The sequence below is a fragment of the Rattus norvegicus genome, chromosome 1, assembly GCF_036323735.1.
Source record: "Rattus norvegicus strain BN/NHsdMcwi chromosome 1, GRCr8, whole genome shotgun sequence".
In the NCBI taxonomy this organism is placed as follows: Eukaryota; Metazoa; Chordata; class Mammalia; order Rodentia; family Muridae; genus Rattus; species Rattus norvegicus.
In genome coordinates, this window is record NC_086019.1 from 212,159,383 (window position 1) to 212,178,041 (window position 18,659).

General features: G+C 50.7%; 2 protein-coding genes across 4 annotated transcripts; one reads left to right on the plus strand and one right to left on the minus strand.

Annotated features, from left to right (window-relative positions):
- Positions 1-1,724: 1,724 nt before the first annotated feature.
- On the minus strand, positions 1,725-4,451 carry Drap1 (Dr1 associated protein 1). Of its 2 annotated transcripts, none has more exons than XM_006230741.4 (7): positions 4,134-4,451; positions 3,830-3,902; positions 3,651-3,744; positions 3,252-3,371; positions 3,039-3,153; positions 2,810-2,898; positions 1,725-2,431 (listed from the first exon to the last, which is right to left on the minus strand). In XM_006230741.4, the coding sequence occupies exons 1-7, from the start codon at positions 4,173-4,175 to the stop codon at positions 2,326-2,328; spliced, it is 639 nt and encodes a 212-aa protein (XP_006230803.1). In that variant the 5' UTR covers positions 4,176-4,451; the 3' UTR covers positions 1,725-2,325. The 2 variants fall into 2 exon arrangements, with proteins under 2 accessions (XP_006230803.1, NP_001071136.1); NM_001077668.2 differs by having other exon boundaries at positions 1,730-2,431; positions 3,039-3,132; positions 4,134-4,380.
- A 58-nt stretch (positions 4,452-4,509) lies between these two features.
- Positions 4,510-6,764, plus strand: Bles03 (basophilic leukemia expressed protein BLES03). 2 transcript variants are annotated; one of them, NM_001243534.1, is made up of 2 exons: positions 4,510-4,740; positions 5,383-6,764. In NM_001243534.1, the coding sequence occupies exons 1-2, from the start codon at positions 4,619-4,621 to the stop codon at positions 5,786-5,788; spliced, it is 528 nt and encodes a 175-aa protein (NP_001230463.1). In that variant the 5' UTR covers positions 4,510-4,618; the 3' UTR covers positions 5,789-6,764. The 2 variants fall into 2 exon arrangements, with proteins under 2 accessions (NP_001230463.1, NP_001019404.2); NM_001024233.2 differs by having other exon boundaries at positions 5,397-6,764.
- Positions 6,765-18,659: the final 11,895 nt, after the last annotated feature.

The window sequence follows — 18,659 nt, forward strand, 5'->3', positions numbered from 1 at the left end:
CAGTCCCCATGCTACCCAGAGTTCTTTTAGGTATAAGTAGTATGAAGTGGAAAGAAGCCTCCCAGCTCATGTGACTAGAAAACACTGCACACCAGGTACCAGGGTTCCAGTGTACTCAGGCTCTAGCTCCTGCATTGGTTTCCTCCTCAACTTTTAGAGTGGATAAGACGTTTCCAGTCCCCAGCTCTCCTTCTACCAGCATCACTAGCTCAGGGGTGCTGGGGTCTACCCCAACCTTATAGCAGCTAGCACAGCCAGAGTGTGGCACTGACTGACCAGGCCGCATCATGCCTGTCCCTCAATCTGAGAAGTGGAGTCAGCTCCCCACATCTCATGCTGGGGTGGAGGACTCACAGGAGCACTATAATGAAACTGGGAGTAGAAGGAAGGCAGACAGCACCCTTGAAGGTCTATCTCCAGCACCCAGGCATTCTTAAATCATGTCTCAAGTCTTCCCACTGTTCTAACCACTGCCCTAGCCTACCTTCTTCCCTTACATAGCACAGGCACTTTACCTCCTGCTTCACAATTCAGTCTCCGTTAAACTACTGGCTCTTCAATGCTCCCCACAAAACCCCTTTGTCCACCCTCTCCCTTCTTATGCTGGCGTTGGCCACAGGTCCAACCTTCATCTACCCGCTCTGCCATCTCCTTCCTGCCCCTTTACCCCCTCTTCTCTGGAAACCTAAGTTTCTGCCATTTTTAAATCCTTTTTGTTCCAGTGCCGGGGCACCAACCTTTAAACAGGGGGCTAGAGACATGCTCAGCAGTTAAGAGTACTTGCTGCTCTTCCAAAAGATCAGGGTTCAGACTCTTAGGACTCACTAGGTGGCTGGCAACCATCTCTATATAACTCTGGTTCCAGGGGATTCAATGCCCTTTTCTGGCCTCTGTTCATGCCAGGCACACATGCAGTGCACAATGCAGGAAAAACACCCACACATGTAAGACAATCTTCTAAAAGTAAAGGCAAACATACCGTGTGCGTTTTAGACCCTTCTTAGCCCCAGCATGTTCTCAGCTTCCCACTCCCTCACTAAGTGCTGAAGCAGGGGTTCAGAGGCTCTTCCTTCGGGGATACTTGGGCAGCTGTCCTCTCCCTTCTACCAGACCATATGGGTTGCACAGGACCCCGCAGCTCCTGTCTGGTGCCTTCCCCTCCATCCACACACCTGTCTCTAGGCCTCAACTCTCACAAGACCAATCCAGTGTCAAGAGCACCCCAAATTCATCACAGCCAAACTTGAGATCATCAAGCTAAATCTTGTCTTTTCCTCCTGTGTCCCTCAGCTGGAAAGGAGTCCCAAAGAGCAGAAGAAAATGAGAAAAGGTGCAAAGGTGATATCCTCCCTTGGTCCTTTGCAGCTTATCTTCAAGCCTAAGGCCTACCCTGAGTCTCCCCAGACTACAGCCACCATTGTCCGCACCCACACACCTAGCACATTCCCTAAGGGTCTCTGAATGCCTCCATCAGGAAGAAGCTGGTAAGCTTGTTGACAGATGACTTACCATCCCCTCTAGGGCTTTTACACTTGGGAACCCCACATGGCTGCTGCTCCCTGAAGGTGTACCTCTTGCCTTTGGCACACAGGTTGCCCAGGCTGTTCAGATACAGTTGGCAGACTGCTTGGCTCCAAAGATGCTTCGCAGACCCTCTGCTATCTCAGGTACCCGTCTCTTCACTGTGCCGAGCCCGTCACTGCACTGGCTGCAGAACACTATACTTTTCTTTTTTTTTTTTTAAAAAGATTTATTCATGTATTATATATAAGTACACTGTAGCTGTCTTCAGACACACCAGAAGAGGGCATCGGATCCCATTACAGATGGCTGCGAGCCACCATGTGGTTGCTGGGATTTGAACTCAGGACCTCTGGAAGAGCAGTCAGTGCTCTTAACCGCTGAGCCATCTCTCCAGCCCAACACTATACTTTTCAAGGCCCCGTCTCAGTACTGATTCCATCTGTCCCTTCTCAGCAGTCCAGAGAGGGGAAGAAGGTGCCCAAGGTCCCACACAATGAGAGGTCACCCCTTAGCATGTGGCAACTCAGTCCCTAGACCACATTCCTTTCTTCAGTGCCCCAGACTCCTGTCAGACTCCCTGTTTTAACTCAATCACTGGCTGCCCCAACAATGTTCCTTCCTGCTGCCCCCATGTGGGGAGGTGGGGGGATGGGCAATACAGCCACGAAGCCCTGGACACAGGATGAAAAGAAACCAAAATCCTTTTTTTTTTTTAATAAATTTAAGAACAGTTCCATCTTTCTCTTCTCCCCAAAGCAACTAATACTAACTAAAAGAGCATATGGCCAGGGTTAAAGGGCGCTAGGAGTCATAATCCTCTTCGTCCTCTGCCTCAGGTGCTGAGGGGCCGGGAGGTGCTGGGGGTAAAGGCAGAGGAGAGGTGAAGGGCATGAAGGGAGTTGGAGGGCTGCAGGACAGAAAATGGAGAAAATCAGAGCTTGGAACTGTGCTGTGCCCAACCCACAGGCCCACCCCCATTCTCCAGAGACAGAAGCAGGTGTAGTCAAAGCCACCCATTACATCATGGAGACAACCCCCCTAGGAGGGAAGGTCCCAGCAAAGACCATTCTCCAGACTCTCTCCCCGACCCACTACCATGGAGGCAAGGCCTTCTCAGAACAATCTCTTGTGTTTAATAGTGTTCTCTCCCCTCCATTCCCTAAAGTCAGCCGCCGCCACCGCCGCCACCACCACCACCACCACCACCACCAATGGCTAGGGAAGTAAAACTAACTGGCTCTGGGGAGTTTGTTGTGCCTCTTTCTGGTATCCCTGGGGTGCTCACCTCTGAAAGTGGGCAGGGGGGTGACTGGCTTGGGGTGGGGCCTGTGGTGTCTCTTCTTCCCCATCTGTATCTGTGTCCTCAGACTCATCCTGTGAGCACAGCAAGGGTCAGGTTAATGAGAAGGTCTGGGCCCTTCTCTGGGGAGCCCAGAACCCTGGTAAGGCAATGGAGTTAGATACAAAGGCTGTAACAAGGATGAGACCAGGCCTTCCCCACCGGCCTCACTCACCTCCTGTTCTGAGTCTGTCCCGGACAGCTTTTTGTCTTTGCTTTTGCTTCCTGTGCCTCCATTCTTCCTGCCACTGCTGCCTGGTTTCCGGCCCCTTCGGGAAGGTACAGGCCATCTGCACAGAGGACTCTCTCCCCTTCTTCACCCCCCAGCCACCCCCAACCCTTGTGGCCTTGGCCTTTCCCACTTATATACCTGGTTTTGGTTACCCACCTTCGAGGACCCTTGTCCCCATCCGTGTGGTTGTCTTCCCCATCACCCTGCATGTCAGGCACAGATGCCACCAAGTCTTTCAAGAAGTCAAATTGCTGTTCAAGCTCAATGCACTGCTTCCTGTAGAAGTGGGAGAGGAAGGTGTTCAAAAAGGGCCCCCAAAACACTGATGTTCCGGAATCATAGAAACAACCTTTTCGTGTCAGTACAGTGGAACACCCCTCCCCACTTCCACCAGGCCTCCCGGGCGGGCGGCTTGGCTCTGGTTGTTCCCTCCACCTGAAACACCTTATCTCTCCTACATCAGTCCAAACCCACAAAGCTGGCCTCCCTCAGCAGCGCACCACTCCCCCTGTCAGAACACTGCCTCCTCAAAAGCCCAGCTTAGCGGCCACTCACAGGTGGGACGTGGTCATGGTTTTGGCATTTCGAGACTGGGTCACCTGGCAAGCCTTCTTCAACAGAGACTCCAGGAAGAGCTCAAGTGCCCGGGCTGAGGACGTCAAGGAGAATCCAAAAAGGGGAGTGCCGCAGTCCCGCCCCACGCCCCTCAGCCCAGCCAGCCCCTAGTAGGATACAGATGATGACAGGCACAGCTGCCGCCACCTTCCCAATCTCTTCGTCTGTCTGCATGATCTTCTTGATCCGCGCCTGCCGAGGGGAAGGGGACAGAGCTCGTCTCCTGCGTCTCTACAGGGGAGCTGAGTGAACCGGGGGGTATCCCAGGAGAAGAGGGCGGGGGGCACTAAGCCAGGAGGGCATGGAAGGGGCGGGGCGTCAGGCCATGAACACCTAAAAGCACCCGTCCCCCCACCAGCAGGACCTGGGCCCAAGCCTCCCAGGAACCTAGCCTGCAGAGGCCCATCCCGGCCACGTGCTCACCGGCGGAAACCGCGCGTTATACTTCTTCTTCTTGCTTGGCATCTCGGGGCCTCTCACGCTGCGCCGGGCCCAGCGCCGCCGCCCGCAGCCTCCAGGCCCCGGGCCTGTTCGCCGCCAGCCGGCCGCGGTTCCCCCCGGTCCTGGTGCCGCCTACTCCGCCCACACCACTTCTCGCAGGGTCCTAGTGCCGTTCGTAGAAAAGCAGCTCCCAAAACCCAAGCGCTGGGCTTTGGATCCTCTAGGGCGGTGCGCGTCCTTCTCAGGGATCGCCCGCCACGCCCACCCGCCCTCCAAGCTAAAGTACGAACGTTAGCTCCGCCTCCTGAAGACCTGCACCTCCCGGGATTCTCGCGCTGGCTCCGCCCCTGAACTCAGCCCGCCCCTTCCCCTGGAGCCCCCGCCCCTAGCCTTCTGGTTCCGCCTCTGGCCCCGCCCCGTGACTGTGTTTGTCTATAAAGTTGTTGTTGAGGTGGCGGGACCCTAAGATGGCGGCGGCGGCGGCGGCCGTGGCAGGGGCGGGGCGCGGCGGGGGTGGCGGCGCAGACCCCGGGCAGGAACGGAGCCGGGCCCGAAGTTGGGTTGGCGCGGAGCGGAGTGAAGGCCGGAGGTGACTGTGGGGCGACGAGAGGGCAGCCCGGGGGTGGAGGCAACCCTTACCTGTGAACACTAATGGCGGCGGGTGTGGTAAGGCTGGAGCCTGGTCCTCGCGCAGACTCTGTCCTATCAGGTTCGAGTCCGGATGTTGCCCATTGACCCCCAGATGGGCCGCTGTCCTCTCTGGGTCTCAGAGTCTTGGTGTTGATAAGTGTGCCCCAAATAGTTCACCATGGGAGGCCTGGCCCCTCTCCAGCCAGCCTCTGAGATTGGCGAACCTGCGTTTTGCCTACGTCCATTAAATTGCAGCGCCGCGCTACCTGCGAGACTCTAGTCCTGTGGTGTAGCAGAGTCCTGTGCCAGTTAACACTTAAGCTTTAACGGTCTTTACAGACATGACCTTGGGCAAGCCCCTTTTCTCAGAGTTTCAATTTCCTTGTTTTTAAGCAGTGAAAGTAGTACTGACAATAGCGACTCCACCTCAGGCATTTTATTCTAGAGACAAATCTAGACAGGATCAGTTGTTATCCCATTGTGAAGATGAAGCAACTGAGGCACAGACATTAAGACTTGCCCAAGGCCACAGTTAAAAGCAGTGCCTGGCACCCTCTAGGACCCAGTACTTTTTATTTACTGTCTCAAACTTCTGACTCAGTTCCCTCACAACAGGATGGAACCAAATGAAGAGCTGGAAGAGGAGGACTCTCCAGGTGGTCGTGAGGATGGCTTCACTGCTGAGCACCTGGCTGCAGAGGCCATGGCAGCTGACATGGACCCCTGGCTGGTATTTGATGCCCGTACTACACCTGCCACAGAGCTGGATGCCTGGTTGGCCAAGTACCCACCATCTCAAGTTACTCGCTATGGGGACCCAGGTTCACCCAACTCTGAACCTGTGGGCTGGATTGCAGCCTATGGGCAGGGTTACACCCCCAATTCAGGGGATGTACAAGGGCTGCAGGCAGCCTGGGAGGCTCTGCAGACCAGTGGGCGACCCATCACACCAGGTACCCTGCGCCAGCTGGCCATCACCCACCATGTGCTCTCCGGCAAGTGGCTGATTCACCTGGCACCTGGCTTCAAGCTGGACCATGCCTGGGCTGGCATTGCCCGGGCTGTAGTTGAGGGCCGTCTTCAGGTGGCCAAGGTGAGCCCACGGGCCAAGGAGGGTGGGCGCCAGGTCATCTGTGTTTACACGGATGACTTCACGGACCGCTTGGGAGTACTGGAGGCAGATTCTGCCATCCGTGCTGCAGGCATTAAGTGCTTGCTCACTTACAAACCTGATGTCTACACCTACCTGGGCATCTACCGAGCCAATCGCTGGCACCTTTGTCCCACTCTCTATGAGAGCCGTTTCCAGCTTGGAGGCAATGCCCGTGGCTCTCGAGTGCTGGATCGTGCCAACAATGTAGAACTGACCTAATGGGGCCAAGTAGGAGAGACCACCTTTTGCTTCCCAGCTGGGGATGGATCCTTCTTTCTTCTCTTCCTTGTCCCAAGAAGGCTGAGCTCCCTAGCTCTGAGGACTCATTGACTTGGGAACTGCCTGCACTCAGTCCCTTTGAACCTCTGTGCAGGGCCAACTCCAACCTCCACAGGTTTGGGGCTCTGGCTCTCTGAGGGCCAGGCCCTTGGCTGCCTCTTTGATGCTGCTCCCCACCACTGCCCAGGACCACAGCTTGGGTGCAGATACTCAAGAAAGTCTGCCCTGGCCACCTCTGTCCCTACTATACTTAGCCTGCATTCTTCCTTTTCTTTCCTCCCTCAGAAGGGAGAAAACTTAGTGCTTCCAGTCCCTGCCCTTGGAGCCATCATGGCCCAGGTGGCAGGACCCTTACAGGACTCAGCATGCTATTGGGACCCTAACGTGTTCTGGCCAAGAGGAGATGCAGGGTCGGACATGAGGTCTGCTCCTCCCTGCACACTCATAGCCTGCATCACCAATATTCCTTCCCTGGCTCCCTTGACATGTGCCTGCTCCTGGCATTTCAATAAAACCCAGCTTGGGTCTGTGTCTTGAGTGTTTTTTAAAAATACTGTCCTGATGGTTACCTGCATTGTCTCTCGAGAAAGACCAAGCTAGCCTTTTCCTCCCTCAGCAGTGAAGATGGTATGCTGCTTTGCAGAGGCCAGGCTCCACAGCTGAGAACCTCTTTAAAGCTGTTCTCCCTCTGTAACCCATGGATCAAAATCAGTTTCTTAGGTCTTTCCAGGGAGGCCAAGGGGGATATTCTTTTGGTCCCAAGGTATATTTATTTGTCATTTTATTTTATTAAGAAAAGGTCTCTTGGGTTCGGTCCCCAGCTCCGAAAAAAAGAAAAAAGAAAAGAAAAAAAAAAGAAAAAAGAAAAGGTCTCACTGTGTAGCCTCGGCTGGCCTGGAACTTACTATGTACCCTAGGCTGGCCAGTAACTCAGAAATTCATTTGTCTCTGCCTACCAAAAGTTCTGGGTTTAAAATCCTGCACCACCATCTCCAGCTTTTAGGTTTTAAAAAATTCTATTCATAGTGCCTTTAACCCCAACACTTGGGAGGCAGAGGCAGGTGGATCTTTATGAGTTCAAGGCCAGCCTGTTTAACAAGGTGAGTTCCAGGACAGGACAACCAGGGCTACCTACGTAAAAAGACCCTCATTAAAAAAAAATTCATAGCCTTTAATCCCAGCACTTGGGAGGTGGAGGCAGGTGGTTCTCTCTGAGTTCCAGGCTAGACTGGACTATACAATGAGACTCTATCTCAAAAGAGGTATGGGGGTGGGGCTGTCGACTGATTGAGCAATTAAGAGCAAGAATTATTCTTCCAGAGAGACCTTTATTTTGATTCCCACAATTCACATGGTGATTAGTAACAACCTCTGACTCTAGTTCCAGGGGATAAAATGACCTCTTCTGGCCTGTGCAGGCACTGCACACATGCTGCTCTGACATGCATACAGGCAAAACTCCCATTCATGGAAAAATGAATCTTTACAATTGAAAACAATAAAGCATACTTGGGGGTGTATGGAGGTTGTTTCGTCTCACATATTTGGGGGTCAGAGGACCATTAGAAGTCAGTTTCCGGGGGTTGGGGATTTGGCTCAGTGGTAGAGCGCTTGCCTAGGAAGCGCAAGGCCCTGGGTTCGGTCCCCAGCTCCAGAAAAAAAAAAACAAAAAAACAAAAAACAACAAAAAAAAAAAAAAAAAAAGAAGTCAGTTTCCGGGGTTGGGGATTTAGCTCAGTGGTAGAGCGCTTGCCTAGCAAGCGCAAGGCCCTGGGTTTGGTCCCCAGCTCCGGGGGGGAAAAAAAAAAAAAAAGTCAGTTTCCTCCATTGTATGGGAACCGAACATCCAGCAAGCAAGCACCTTTATCATCTGAACCACCTCAGTTGTTCAGACTTTTCCTTTTGTTTTTGTCCTTTTTTTTTTTTTTTTTTTTTTTGGTTCTTTTTTTCGGAGCTGGGGACCGAACCCAGGGCCTTGCGCTTCCTAGGCAAGCGCTCTACCACTGAGCTAAATCCCAACCCCTTGTTTTTGTCTTTTGAGACAGGGTTTCTCTCTGTAGTTCTGACTGGCTTGGAACTCAAGACTTTCGCCTGCCTCTACCTCCTGAGTGCTGGGATTAAAGGTGGGCACCACCACCGATCAGTTTGTCTTTTCATGTTTTCTTTATATGGCTCTGGCTGACCTGGAACTTGTTATGTAAACCAAGTTGGCCTTGGACTCAAGGCCTGACTCTGCCTCCCATGTGTTCATCTTGACTTAATATCCTCTGCTTACACTCTCTGAGTATTAGGGCTGCATGTGTGCACCATCACACCCAAGTTTATATAGTGCTGTCGTGGTTTATACAGGGACCAAGATTAAGCCCAGTGCCTGCTAGGCATTCTGCCAATGTAGCTGCATCCGCAGGCCCTCTCCTACAACTTTGGCCTTTTGAAACAGGGTTTTGTTGTGTAGCACAACTTGAGTTCTGATCTTCCTGCCACGGCTTCTTGAGTGCTGGGATTAACAGGTCTGATCCACCAAGTGTGTTTTGCAGGATTTAGATAAAGGCACTCTCCTTGCAGTTCCAGGTGGTACACATAGATTTCTAAAAAGATATGGGCTGGATTTCAGCATCCAGGGCTGGAGCAACCTAGCCAGTGACCAGCTTGAATATGCATGGACAGTTTTTCCAGAAGCCACTCAACAGTTTATAAAGAACTTTACACATGCCGTCCTCAGTTCTCAGGACCTCTTTAAGGAGATGCTGGCCACATCCTGCTGTCAAGGAACTGCTACCGTGTGGTGGTATAAGCCTTTAATTCCAGAACCAGCAGACAGAAGCAAACGAACCTCTGGGAGTTAGAGGACAGCCTGGTCTACACAGCAAGTTCAATGATAGTCCTAGCTACAAGTCCATCTCAATAAGGGAGGTGGGGGAGGGAAATTGAGGCCAAGAGGAGAAGGGATGATCTGGGTGATGGAGTTGGAGAGTAGAGCTGGGACTTGGCTCTGATCCTTCCCTTCTCAGGCAGTGTGGTCCTTGACCCTTGTTCTTGTCTTGACAAACACAACCCACAGAGCAGGATACTCATGTGATCTTTTCTCTTAGCCATCCTCTTCTCCATGACTGCTAGAGTTTCAAGGGCCCGGCTTGTGCACTGTCCTGTCTCCTCAGACCAGTGCCTTCCCAGGCCTTGGTCAAGGGCCAGAGGTGTTGGCAGAGAACTTGAGATGTTGCTCTCGTGCTGTGCCAGCGCTGAATCAGCCTCCAGCAGCCTCACTGAGTTGGAATTTGGAGCAGAGGAGCGGAGATGCCACTGGGGTGACTGGGTGGAAGTGGCTGAGTCATGAGTGCTAGCTTAACCCCCTCCCCAGCTGCCTCCCTATCCTGAGCCTCCCCAGGATTGAGTCCACCTCAGCCCAAACTTGGGAAATCCCCAGAGCTCAGAGTTGGAGCCAAGTGCCCTGCCTGCCTGATTGTCAGTGCTTTGTACTTGACAAAAGTGGGTCAACTCTCCCTAGGCAGAGGAGTGGCATCCTGGCAAAGCCTTGTGTTCTCACAAAGATGTCTATGTGGTATGGAAAGCCCAGGTTTTCTTTCTTTACAAAGTGACACATCCCTCTTCTGTATTTCTTTGGCCTTGCCTGGCCCCTTGCCCTTTCTCATTTTCTCTCAAACCACAACAACAGCCACTAACTTGGTTCTTCCACCCCACATCTCTGTCCTATCCCATAAGCCAGGTTCACAGATTCTACCATAGAGATGCCCACATTCCTGTCCTATTGGGATTCTACAGCAACTAAAAACAAGGTCTACTGTCCTGGGCTGGCATTGACCATGCCCCCAATAGCTTTCTCTGCTGTCCTTAGGCACATCTTCCTGTCTCTGCACCCAACTGAAGCCAACTGGAACATCTTTTTCCACCTTGGCATGGAGCCTCGGGCCTCAGGCTTTCTTTGTCCTTGAACACCTGCTGTGTGGTACCAATCACAGAATCTGCTGTTACTTAGCAATTGCCACTGGTCCCCAAACTACTGAGCCACAGACCCAGATTGTACTCTACTAAGGCAGGAGCACTGTCTACATTTCATCTCCCAGTGTAGAATAACGGCTTCAGAGATTATTAAACGAAAGAATTGCCTCAGATCCAGATACTGTGAATCCCACCTGTTGGATCTCTCCACTGTATCTTTCTTTGTTCATCTTTGCTCTAGAACACAGCTCTCCTGCCCATGTTCTGTCTTTTCCCACTTCAATGCCCTTGTTGATGGGTAGCCTCTGTTGGCATGCCCGACACCATCACCGCTAACTAATGGTACATCTCAGACCCACTAGTTCTCTAACCATGTGGCTCTCCCATGGGTGCCCTTCAACTATATGTCTGGAGACTCTTAGGGACAATAACTGGTTTATCCTCAGGGCACCTTCAGCATCCAGGTCAGAGTCAAGCTTGGTGCAATCACCAAATAACATTCTTGAATCCAAGGTGATTGTATGGAAGCCATACATTATCTAAGCTCCATTTAGTTCTTTTATTTTTAAATTATTTTATATGTATGGATGTTGTTCCTTTGACTATGCCTGTGTGCCACATGCGTTCTTATCCAGGGAAGTCAGAAGAGGATGTTGGATTCCCTACACTAGAGTTACACATGGTTTTGATCTGCATGTGGATGCTTGGAACCAAACTCGCCTCCTCTGGAACAGCCAGTGCTTAACTCCTGTGTGCCTTCTCTCCAGCCTCTAGCTCTGGTATTCTTACCATTTTTGCAGAAAGGGAAACAGAGTTCCAGAGAATTCCAGTTAATTGTCTCAAGGTTGCACAGCAAGCATATGGCAGAGCCAAGATTTGAACTCAGATCATTCAACTCTAGAGTACCTACTACATGGTTAAGTCTTGCTACTGAATGTGCTCTGAGGGTAGGGGTGCTACAAGAAGAAATATTGCCCTGCAAGGATATAAGATTCACTTGGGAAGTACACAAGGTAGGTTCTCAGAATTACTTGGAAGATAGGCTGGGCCCAAACACAGATTCCTTCGACAAGCTAAGGGTTTCCCAAAACCCTGGCTAGCAGGGCTTCTCTTGCATAGCTAGTTCCTGCCTACATGGAATTATGGAAACACTGGGTTGTGTAGGGGCTGGCCAAACTTGGGCAAGCCCCTCTGTCTGCTCCATTAATAAAACAGAGAGCTATGACTGAGGCTTGAGAGACAGAAAGACATACCCTGCTATGCATTCCTCAAACCCCTGGGACAAAGGGATATTCTAGGAGGGGGAGATTCTATTTGACCCCCAACTCCAGCTAGGACCTGGGGCAGAATTCGGGAATACAGGAAACAGCTGAATTGGGAGATGCTTCAACCAAAGCTTTGGCAGGATTTGGGGGATTTTCCTAGTAGGCCAGCTGCACCCCGCTCCTGCTGACTGGGAGGGGCCTTGGCAGGGATGAAGATTGGGTCACACGGCTGATTCACTGAGGAGGGAAACTCCCCACTTCTGTGACGTACATGCCCTAGGCACTGAAGGGTAAAGCTAAGGGCACTAGTCTGACAAACACTTTACCTGGTGTTTCTTTGGCCACTGGCCTCCTAGGAGGGTATAGGAAACCTGAGGTTGGGCAGGATGAGAAGGCAGGGGGCAGGTTTGTGAAGACAGCTTTCCAGGAAAGGAAACCAGAGATTGTGACTGGAATGAAGCCAGGTGTCCTTTCTTGTCTATTTTATGAATGAAACAACCAAGGCTCATCGTAAGAGCAAACATGTACACAGGCCTGCTCTGCATAGCACACACTGGCCACCTTACATTCCTCAGCTCACCTCACCCCCTCAACACTCCTTTATTAATGTGAAAACTGAGATCAAAAGATGCTAAGATGGGCTGGAGAGATGGCTCAGTGGTTAAGAGCACTGACTGCTCTTCCAGAGGTCCTGAGCTTAATCACAGCAACCACATTGTGGCTCACAGCCATCTGTAATGAGATCTGATGCCCTCTTCTGATGTGTCTGAAGACAGCTACAGTGTACTTATATACATAAGATAAATAAATAAATCTTTAAAAAAAAAAAGATGCTGGGGCTGGAGAGATGGCTCAGCGGTTAAGAGCACTGACTGCTCTTCCAGAGATCTTGAGTTCAATTCCCAGCAACCACATGGTGGCTCACAACCATCTGTAATGGAATATGATTCCCTCTCCTGGTGTGTCTGAAGACAGCTACAATGTACTCATATACATAAGATAAATAAATAAATCTTTAAAAAAAGATGCTAAGATGATCAAAGATAATCCAGGCAACTGAGAGGCAGAGGCAGAAAGGTTAGGAGTTCAAATCCACCTTTAGTTACACAGTGAGTGTGAGGCCAGCCTAGACTACATGAGATCCTGTCTCAAAACAAACGAGAAAGTGAAAATTGTCCAAAGCCAGGCTACCAATGCTCTTATAGCCCACACGACTAAGTATGTCTCCTACACTAGGGCATCAGGGCACTCTGTCTCTGGTCCTGGAGCAATTCTAGCTCCCAGAGTTAGAGGCCTCTTTAAGATGAAGTCTGAGGGGTTGGGGATTTAGCTCAGTGGTAGAGCGCTTGCCTAGGAAGCGCAAGGCCCTGGGTTCGGTCCCCAGCTCCGGGGGAAAAAAAAGAACCCCCCCAAAAAAAAAATGAAGTCTGATTGGTTTCTGTGGGTCTTCTACCATTGGGCCCAACTCTGCCTGTTGGGGAATCTGGAGAATAGCCAGGTCCTTCCTATATCAGGCCCTGGTTCCTCCTCTGTGGCTCCTGAAGGGGACAAAAACTGGCTGCCACAAAAAAAAAAAAAAAAAAAAAAAAAAAAAATCAGCCAAACATTCAGAGGCCAGGAGAGGGCAGTGAAGTTCCTGTCAGAATCTCTCCAGAGTTTTGACTTTTGACCAAACCCCAATCCAGAGCTTCCCTGCTTCCCTTTCCTGTATTGATGCTCACCCTCCTGCATCGTGTGCACACATGCACATAGACACAGCCTCCCCCACACACACAGATGTACATGCACAGAAACAGACACACAAGTGTACACATGCACACGGGCAGGCACACACACAAGCAGACACACAGTGAAAGTCCAGCTTTATTGCCCCAGATGGTCCTGATCCTCTCTGCCTGTAGGTACCCAAGGGGGCCTAAAAGCTGTGGATTCATGAGGTGTGGCAAGCTGCCCTCCTGTAGACGAGCTTTGCCCCACTTGGCTCTCTCACAGGCTACATGACTCACTCCCTTGCCCCCCATGACTCAGTTTACACCAGTGCCTGGAGGTCCTCACAGCTCGGGTGGGGCAGTTTATGGGTGCAGCCCAGGCTCGCCAGCCTTTCATCCCAGGATGAGCGTTTCATCCCACTCCTGGCCCAGAGCAGAAGCTGGCACCCCTGGGATCAGTAGTGCAAGCTCCTGGAAGCCTGGGGACAGGAAGTGTCCATGGGGGAGGGGAGTCCTAGGTCTGGGCTTTAGAAAGCTGAAAAACTGTGAGACAGACACCAGCCCTCCTGAGCGTGGGTTTAAATGGAACAGGAGCCACTCTGTGGTTCAAGCTAATTGGGCAGAACCATTGTGGACCTACAGAAAAAGAAATGGGCCACAGGGGTTGGGGATTTAGCTCAGTGGTAGAGCGCTTGCCTAGGAAGCGCAAGGCCCTGGGTCCGGTCCCCAGCTCCGGAAAAAAAAAGAACCAAAAAAAAAAAAAAGAAAAGAAAAGAAAAAAAAGAAATGGGCCACATGGCACCCATCTTACCTGCATTTCTGGGAATCTCCCTCTGAGCATTACCCATGGTTTACCCTCTCCACTCCCCCGAGCATCCCCAGAAACAAATGAAGATCAAGCCATAGACCTTGAAGGAACTGCTGGCATTACCTGTCAGGCAGTTTCCACCGTGATAAAGGAGGTTTTGCAGAGAGGGAATAAGCTGATGCCCTATCTGCCTTAAGGACGGTTGCCACGTGGTTTTGTATATGCGTTTGCTCTTACAGTGAGCCTCTTATTTATACACTGGGTGAGAAAGGACATCTGACACATCCTGGCCAGCCTAGTGGAGACATCTAGCTCCAGCCATAGTCTCCCTTCTCTAGGGGAGCTGTTCCCACAGCCTGATACCCTGCTAGGCCCTCCCCTGCCTCCCCAGCTGAGTGGGTTGAAGTGGGACTGAGAGGCCCAGTGTTTGCCTCTACCCTTAGATCTCCTAGGTCCAGGAACTCCGTATGTGATGGGTCCCCAGCTCTGGGGGGGGGGGGGGAGAACACTGCTGCTCTTGCAGAGAACAGAGGTTCGGTTCTCAGCACCGGAGCCTCTTCTGCCTCCTTGGGTACCGGTATTCACGTGCTCACGTCCACAGGCACAGGTACCGAGGCCTATTTTAAAATCAAATAAATTAAAAAAATTAAAGACACTTAAAGGACACCACTGAGGGTCCCAGAGGAAAACAGAGCGTCGTGGTCTAGTGACTCGTATGGCCCAGCAGGGACAAGTCAGTTCTTGGATTCTGGAAAGTGACTGGCATGGTGACAGGGACTCTCTATAAGACTGAGGACACCACAGCTGCCCCTGACACCCTGTGGCATTTACCCTGGTCCCCGTCACCTCTTTGCTGTGCTTCACAGCGGTGTGGCCTGGGTGAAGCAGATGATGTGGCACATGTGAATGCGGGGGCCGGGGGTGTTCTGGAGGAAGGCGCCATGCACACAGCAGGAGCCCCCAACCCCTGCTGGAGCTTCACTCTCCTTGCCTCTCCTTCTTCCACAGTCTGCCCATCAAATGGCTTGGTCTGAACCTTGGGAGTCAGCAGGGGTCTCAATCCCTTTCCCAGACCCCAGCCATATCCCTCTTCAAATATCTACCCCAGACATTTTGTCCCCAAGGTCCGGCTCTTCAGCCTGCTGTCTCAGCCTTGGCTAAGGCCTTGCCAGCCCACCTTCCTGTTCATTCCCCTCAACACACATTCTGCTGTGTACCCTGATCACGGCCAACACGGGCCTTCCCTGCTGCCCACCCACAGATTTTTGCACTCACTGCCTCCAACCCTAGGAATTCTCCCTTGACCTTCAGCCCTTTTCTGCCAGGAACCCTTTTCCCACTGGCCCCCACCCCAGCTGCAAAGAATGCTTCCTTCCTGGGGACTCCGCAAAGCCCCAGATGCTCTCAGGCTCCTGCCCCCATGCTGTTGTTCTAGCCCCACGACTGTTTCCCTTGTACTCTGATCACCTCTCTAGGTTGTCAGTGTCTTGTTTCTAATCAGCCCTTCCTCCCTGACAACTGACTCCATTCTACTTCCTCTAATGTAGTCCAGGCTGGCCTTGAACTAGCTACTAGACTAAGGTGGTGTTGAACGTCCAGGGATCCTCCTCCCTGAGTTGTGGGATCGCACTATACCACAATCCATTCAACCTTTAGCGCAGTTCGCTTGGGTTGCAACCACGGGATACTACACAGTCATAAAAGAGTCCAAGGTAGCCACACCCACTGTGAAGGGACTGCAGAGTCAAGATAATGAGAGTCGGAGCCAGAACTGAAAGCCTATGCACTGTGACTAATCTATGGCCATGGAAGTGAGGCTGACTGCAGAGGGGCAGGAGGGCCTTGGGGAGTGCAGATGTGTGCTATCTTGGCTGAAAGATGGCTACATAAGTCAACACACATAGCCGATACACAGGAAAAGTGCAAGTTGTATTAAATGTCAAACACACCTCAAACACGTGGTTTTTTTGTTTTTGTTTTTGTTTTTGTTTTTCGGAGCTGGGGACCGAACCCAGGGCCTTGCGCTTGCTAGGCAAGTGCTCTACCACTGAGCTAAATCCCCAACCCTTTTTTTTTTTTTTTTAAAGAAAGGATTTGCTATGCTGCTCAGGTTGGCCCCAGCTGCTAACGCAATCCTCTGGCCACAGATGCCAGAGTAGCTGGGACTACAGGTGTGTTCCACCCCCACCCAGTCCCCAAGAACCCCTTCTAAAAAATAAGACACATAAACATACTCAAAGTAAGCCTTCCCGAGAGAAGAGGGTAGCCAGGCAGTGGCACAGACTTTCATTCCCAGGGTGTGGGAAGTAGAAGCAAGTGGACTGTGTGAGTCAGTGTCAGCCTGACCAACATAGTGAGATCCTGCCTCAGAAAAAACAAACAACAGGGGTTGGGGATTTGGCTCAGTGGTAGAGCGCTTGCCTAGCAAGCCCAAGGCCCTGGGTTCGGTCCCCAGCTCCGAAAAAAGAAAAGAAAAAACAAACAAACAACAAAATGGGGCCGGAGAGGTGGATAATGGGATAAGAACACTATCTGGCCAAAATCAATAAAGTTTAAAAGTAAATAAGCACAAAAAAGTTGTGGAGGGTGGCTTCTACCTATAATCCTAGCACTTGGGAAGCTGAGACCGGAAGACTGCATGAATTTGAGAACAGCTTGACCCTGGCCTATAAGGTGAGACCCCAGCTCAACAAAGCAAACTAACGATTAAAACAAAAAATAAAATCATTAAAATAATCTCTTCCCCATAGCCCTTTTTATGTCCCCTTACTTGGGAGATATAGATAGGCACAAACGCAGATGTAGGCACATACATAAACTTCTCCCAATTACCACATTTTTAGAAAGCATTCTGGGAAGGAGGTTTGTTTGTTTGTTTGTTTGTTTTCAGTGAAATTGTTCATAGAATTGGAGAAACAAACTGTATTTCATGAGGGATTTGGATTTGACCCAGAATGGTGTGACCAATCTTTTGTTACTTTGTGGATTCTTCTCTCTCTCTCTCTCTCTCTCTCTCTCTCTCTCTCTCTCTCTCTCTCTCTCTTCCACCTTTTCCCACCCTTTTTCTGCCACCATTTCAACCCCTAACACTAGACAGGAGAGAAAAGGGATAGAGGGAAGAGGAAAGAGATCCCTGAATAAAGCCAGGGGTGGGAAAGAAGGCAATGTTATTGCTAGGCTACTTCATGATGATTGGGGGCATTGAGTTCCTTGGGCAAGTTTGACTTTCACAATCAGGATATCTAATTTCTTCTTGTTGTCTCTTTGTGCACACTACTTAACAAACCGAGGCCAACAATGACCAACCAACACTCCATCTCTCAGGGTCCTAGCATTTACATAGTCTCTGAAAAGTCCCCAGAGCTCCACATGTCACACAATCACAATTATCTGCAGCTGGCAAAAAACCATGCTCCTGCCAGAGCATGGGGCAAATCATAGTCTGCTGCTATGAACATTCTGGGATATGGATCATCCCACACCTGGGATTAAAATGAAAACATATTCTTATAATATTTCTGTGTTTTTTAAAGAAACAAAAATTCCAGAATTGTCACTACAGAATGAGTCTGGGGAAATTGAGTGGTGCAGGATGGCGTGGCAGTGAGGAGAAGGGAGAACACAGAGCAGAGAGACCCGTCTGAGAGACTAAAGAGGCTCACAGTACAGCAGGGCAGCCAGGGCGGAGGAAGCCCAGTGTACAGGAAGGTTTAGCTCCCTGGAGTGACACATGACAAGGACACAGGCAACCTCTGCATTTGGGAGGTGGTGGGAGGAGGATCAGGGAATCAAGGCTAGCCTCAGCTACACAACAAATTTGAGGCTAGCCTGGGGTATATGAGACTGTTTCAAAACAGGGGTTGGAGAGACAGATCAGCAGTTAGGAGCAGAAGCTACTCTTGCAGAGGACTGGAGCTGGGTTCTAGCACGCACACAATGGCTATCTACGATCTCCAGTTCCAGGGGATTTGATACCCTCCTCTGGCCTCCCTAAGCACTGCACACATGTGGTCCACAGACATACATGCAGAACAAACACTCACACACATAAAACAAAGATAAATAAATAATTTAATATAAGTGAGCCAAAGCCAACAGAAGTAACCAGAAGATGACCTTTGGAGAGCAATTGGTGGAAATCCATGGAAGCCAAATAAAGGCTTACTCTCTGGGCCCAGCATTCCCTCCAAGGAAATGACAGTAACCAGCCACCAAAGGATATAACAGGTATGTTTCTGACCGCCTTCTTCCCCATGCCCTCGTCCTCTAAATTGGAAGCATCCCCAAGCCATCAGCAGTGAAATAGGAGGAGTTTTTGAGGACTATTCATGGAATACCACTCCATTTGATATGGGTGACAGCTACAAGGGGCTGTGTATATATGTTAAAAACAAAGTCTGAACTAGCCAGGCAGTGGTGGCACAGGCCTTTAGTCCCATCATTTGGGAGGCAGAGGCAGGTGGATCTCTATGAGTTAAGGTCTACAGAGCAAGTTCCAGGACAGCAGAGCTACACAGTGAGTCCCTGTCTGGAAAAACCAACCAACCAAATACACAACAACAACAACAAAAGCGGCGGTGAGCCAAACACATCAGGTGTTGTCCTCCTTAAGTTTCTTTTTCATCTAAGAGCTAAGTTGATAAAACACTTAAAGAAAAGCAGAACGGCTTCTTGACTTTGAATTGAACAAATGACTTAGACTTTATA

What these genes read in the sequence shown, in the direction of transcription:
- Drap1 (XM_006230741.4), bottom strand. Translation starts at nt 4,175, where the DNA reads ATGCCAAGCAAGAAGAAGAAGTATAACGCGCGGTTTCCGCCG. An exon ending in ACCATGACCACGTCCCACCT is followed by an intron (nt 3,372 to 3,650) that starts GTGAGTGGCCGC and finishes CCACTTCTACAG; the next exon opens with GAAGCAGTGCATTGAGCTTG. An exon ending in GGACAGACTCAGAACAGGAG is followed by an intron (nt 2,899 to 3,038) that starts GTGAGTGAGGCC and finishes CTGTGCTCACAG; the next exon opens with GATGAGTCTGAGGACACAGA.
- Bles03 (NM_001024233.2), top strand. Translation starts at nt 4,619, where the DNA reads ATGGCGGCGGCGGCGGCGGCCGTGGCAGGGGCGGGGCGCGGCGGGGGT. An exon ending in GAGCGGAGTGAAGGCCGGAG is followed by an intron (nt 4,741 to 5,396) that starts GTGACTGTGGGG and finishes CCCTCACAACAG; the next exon opens with GATGGAACCAAATGAAGAGC.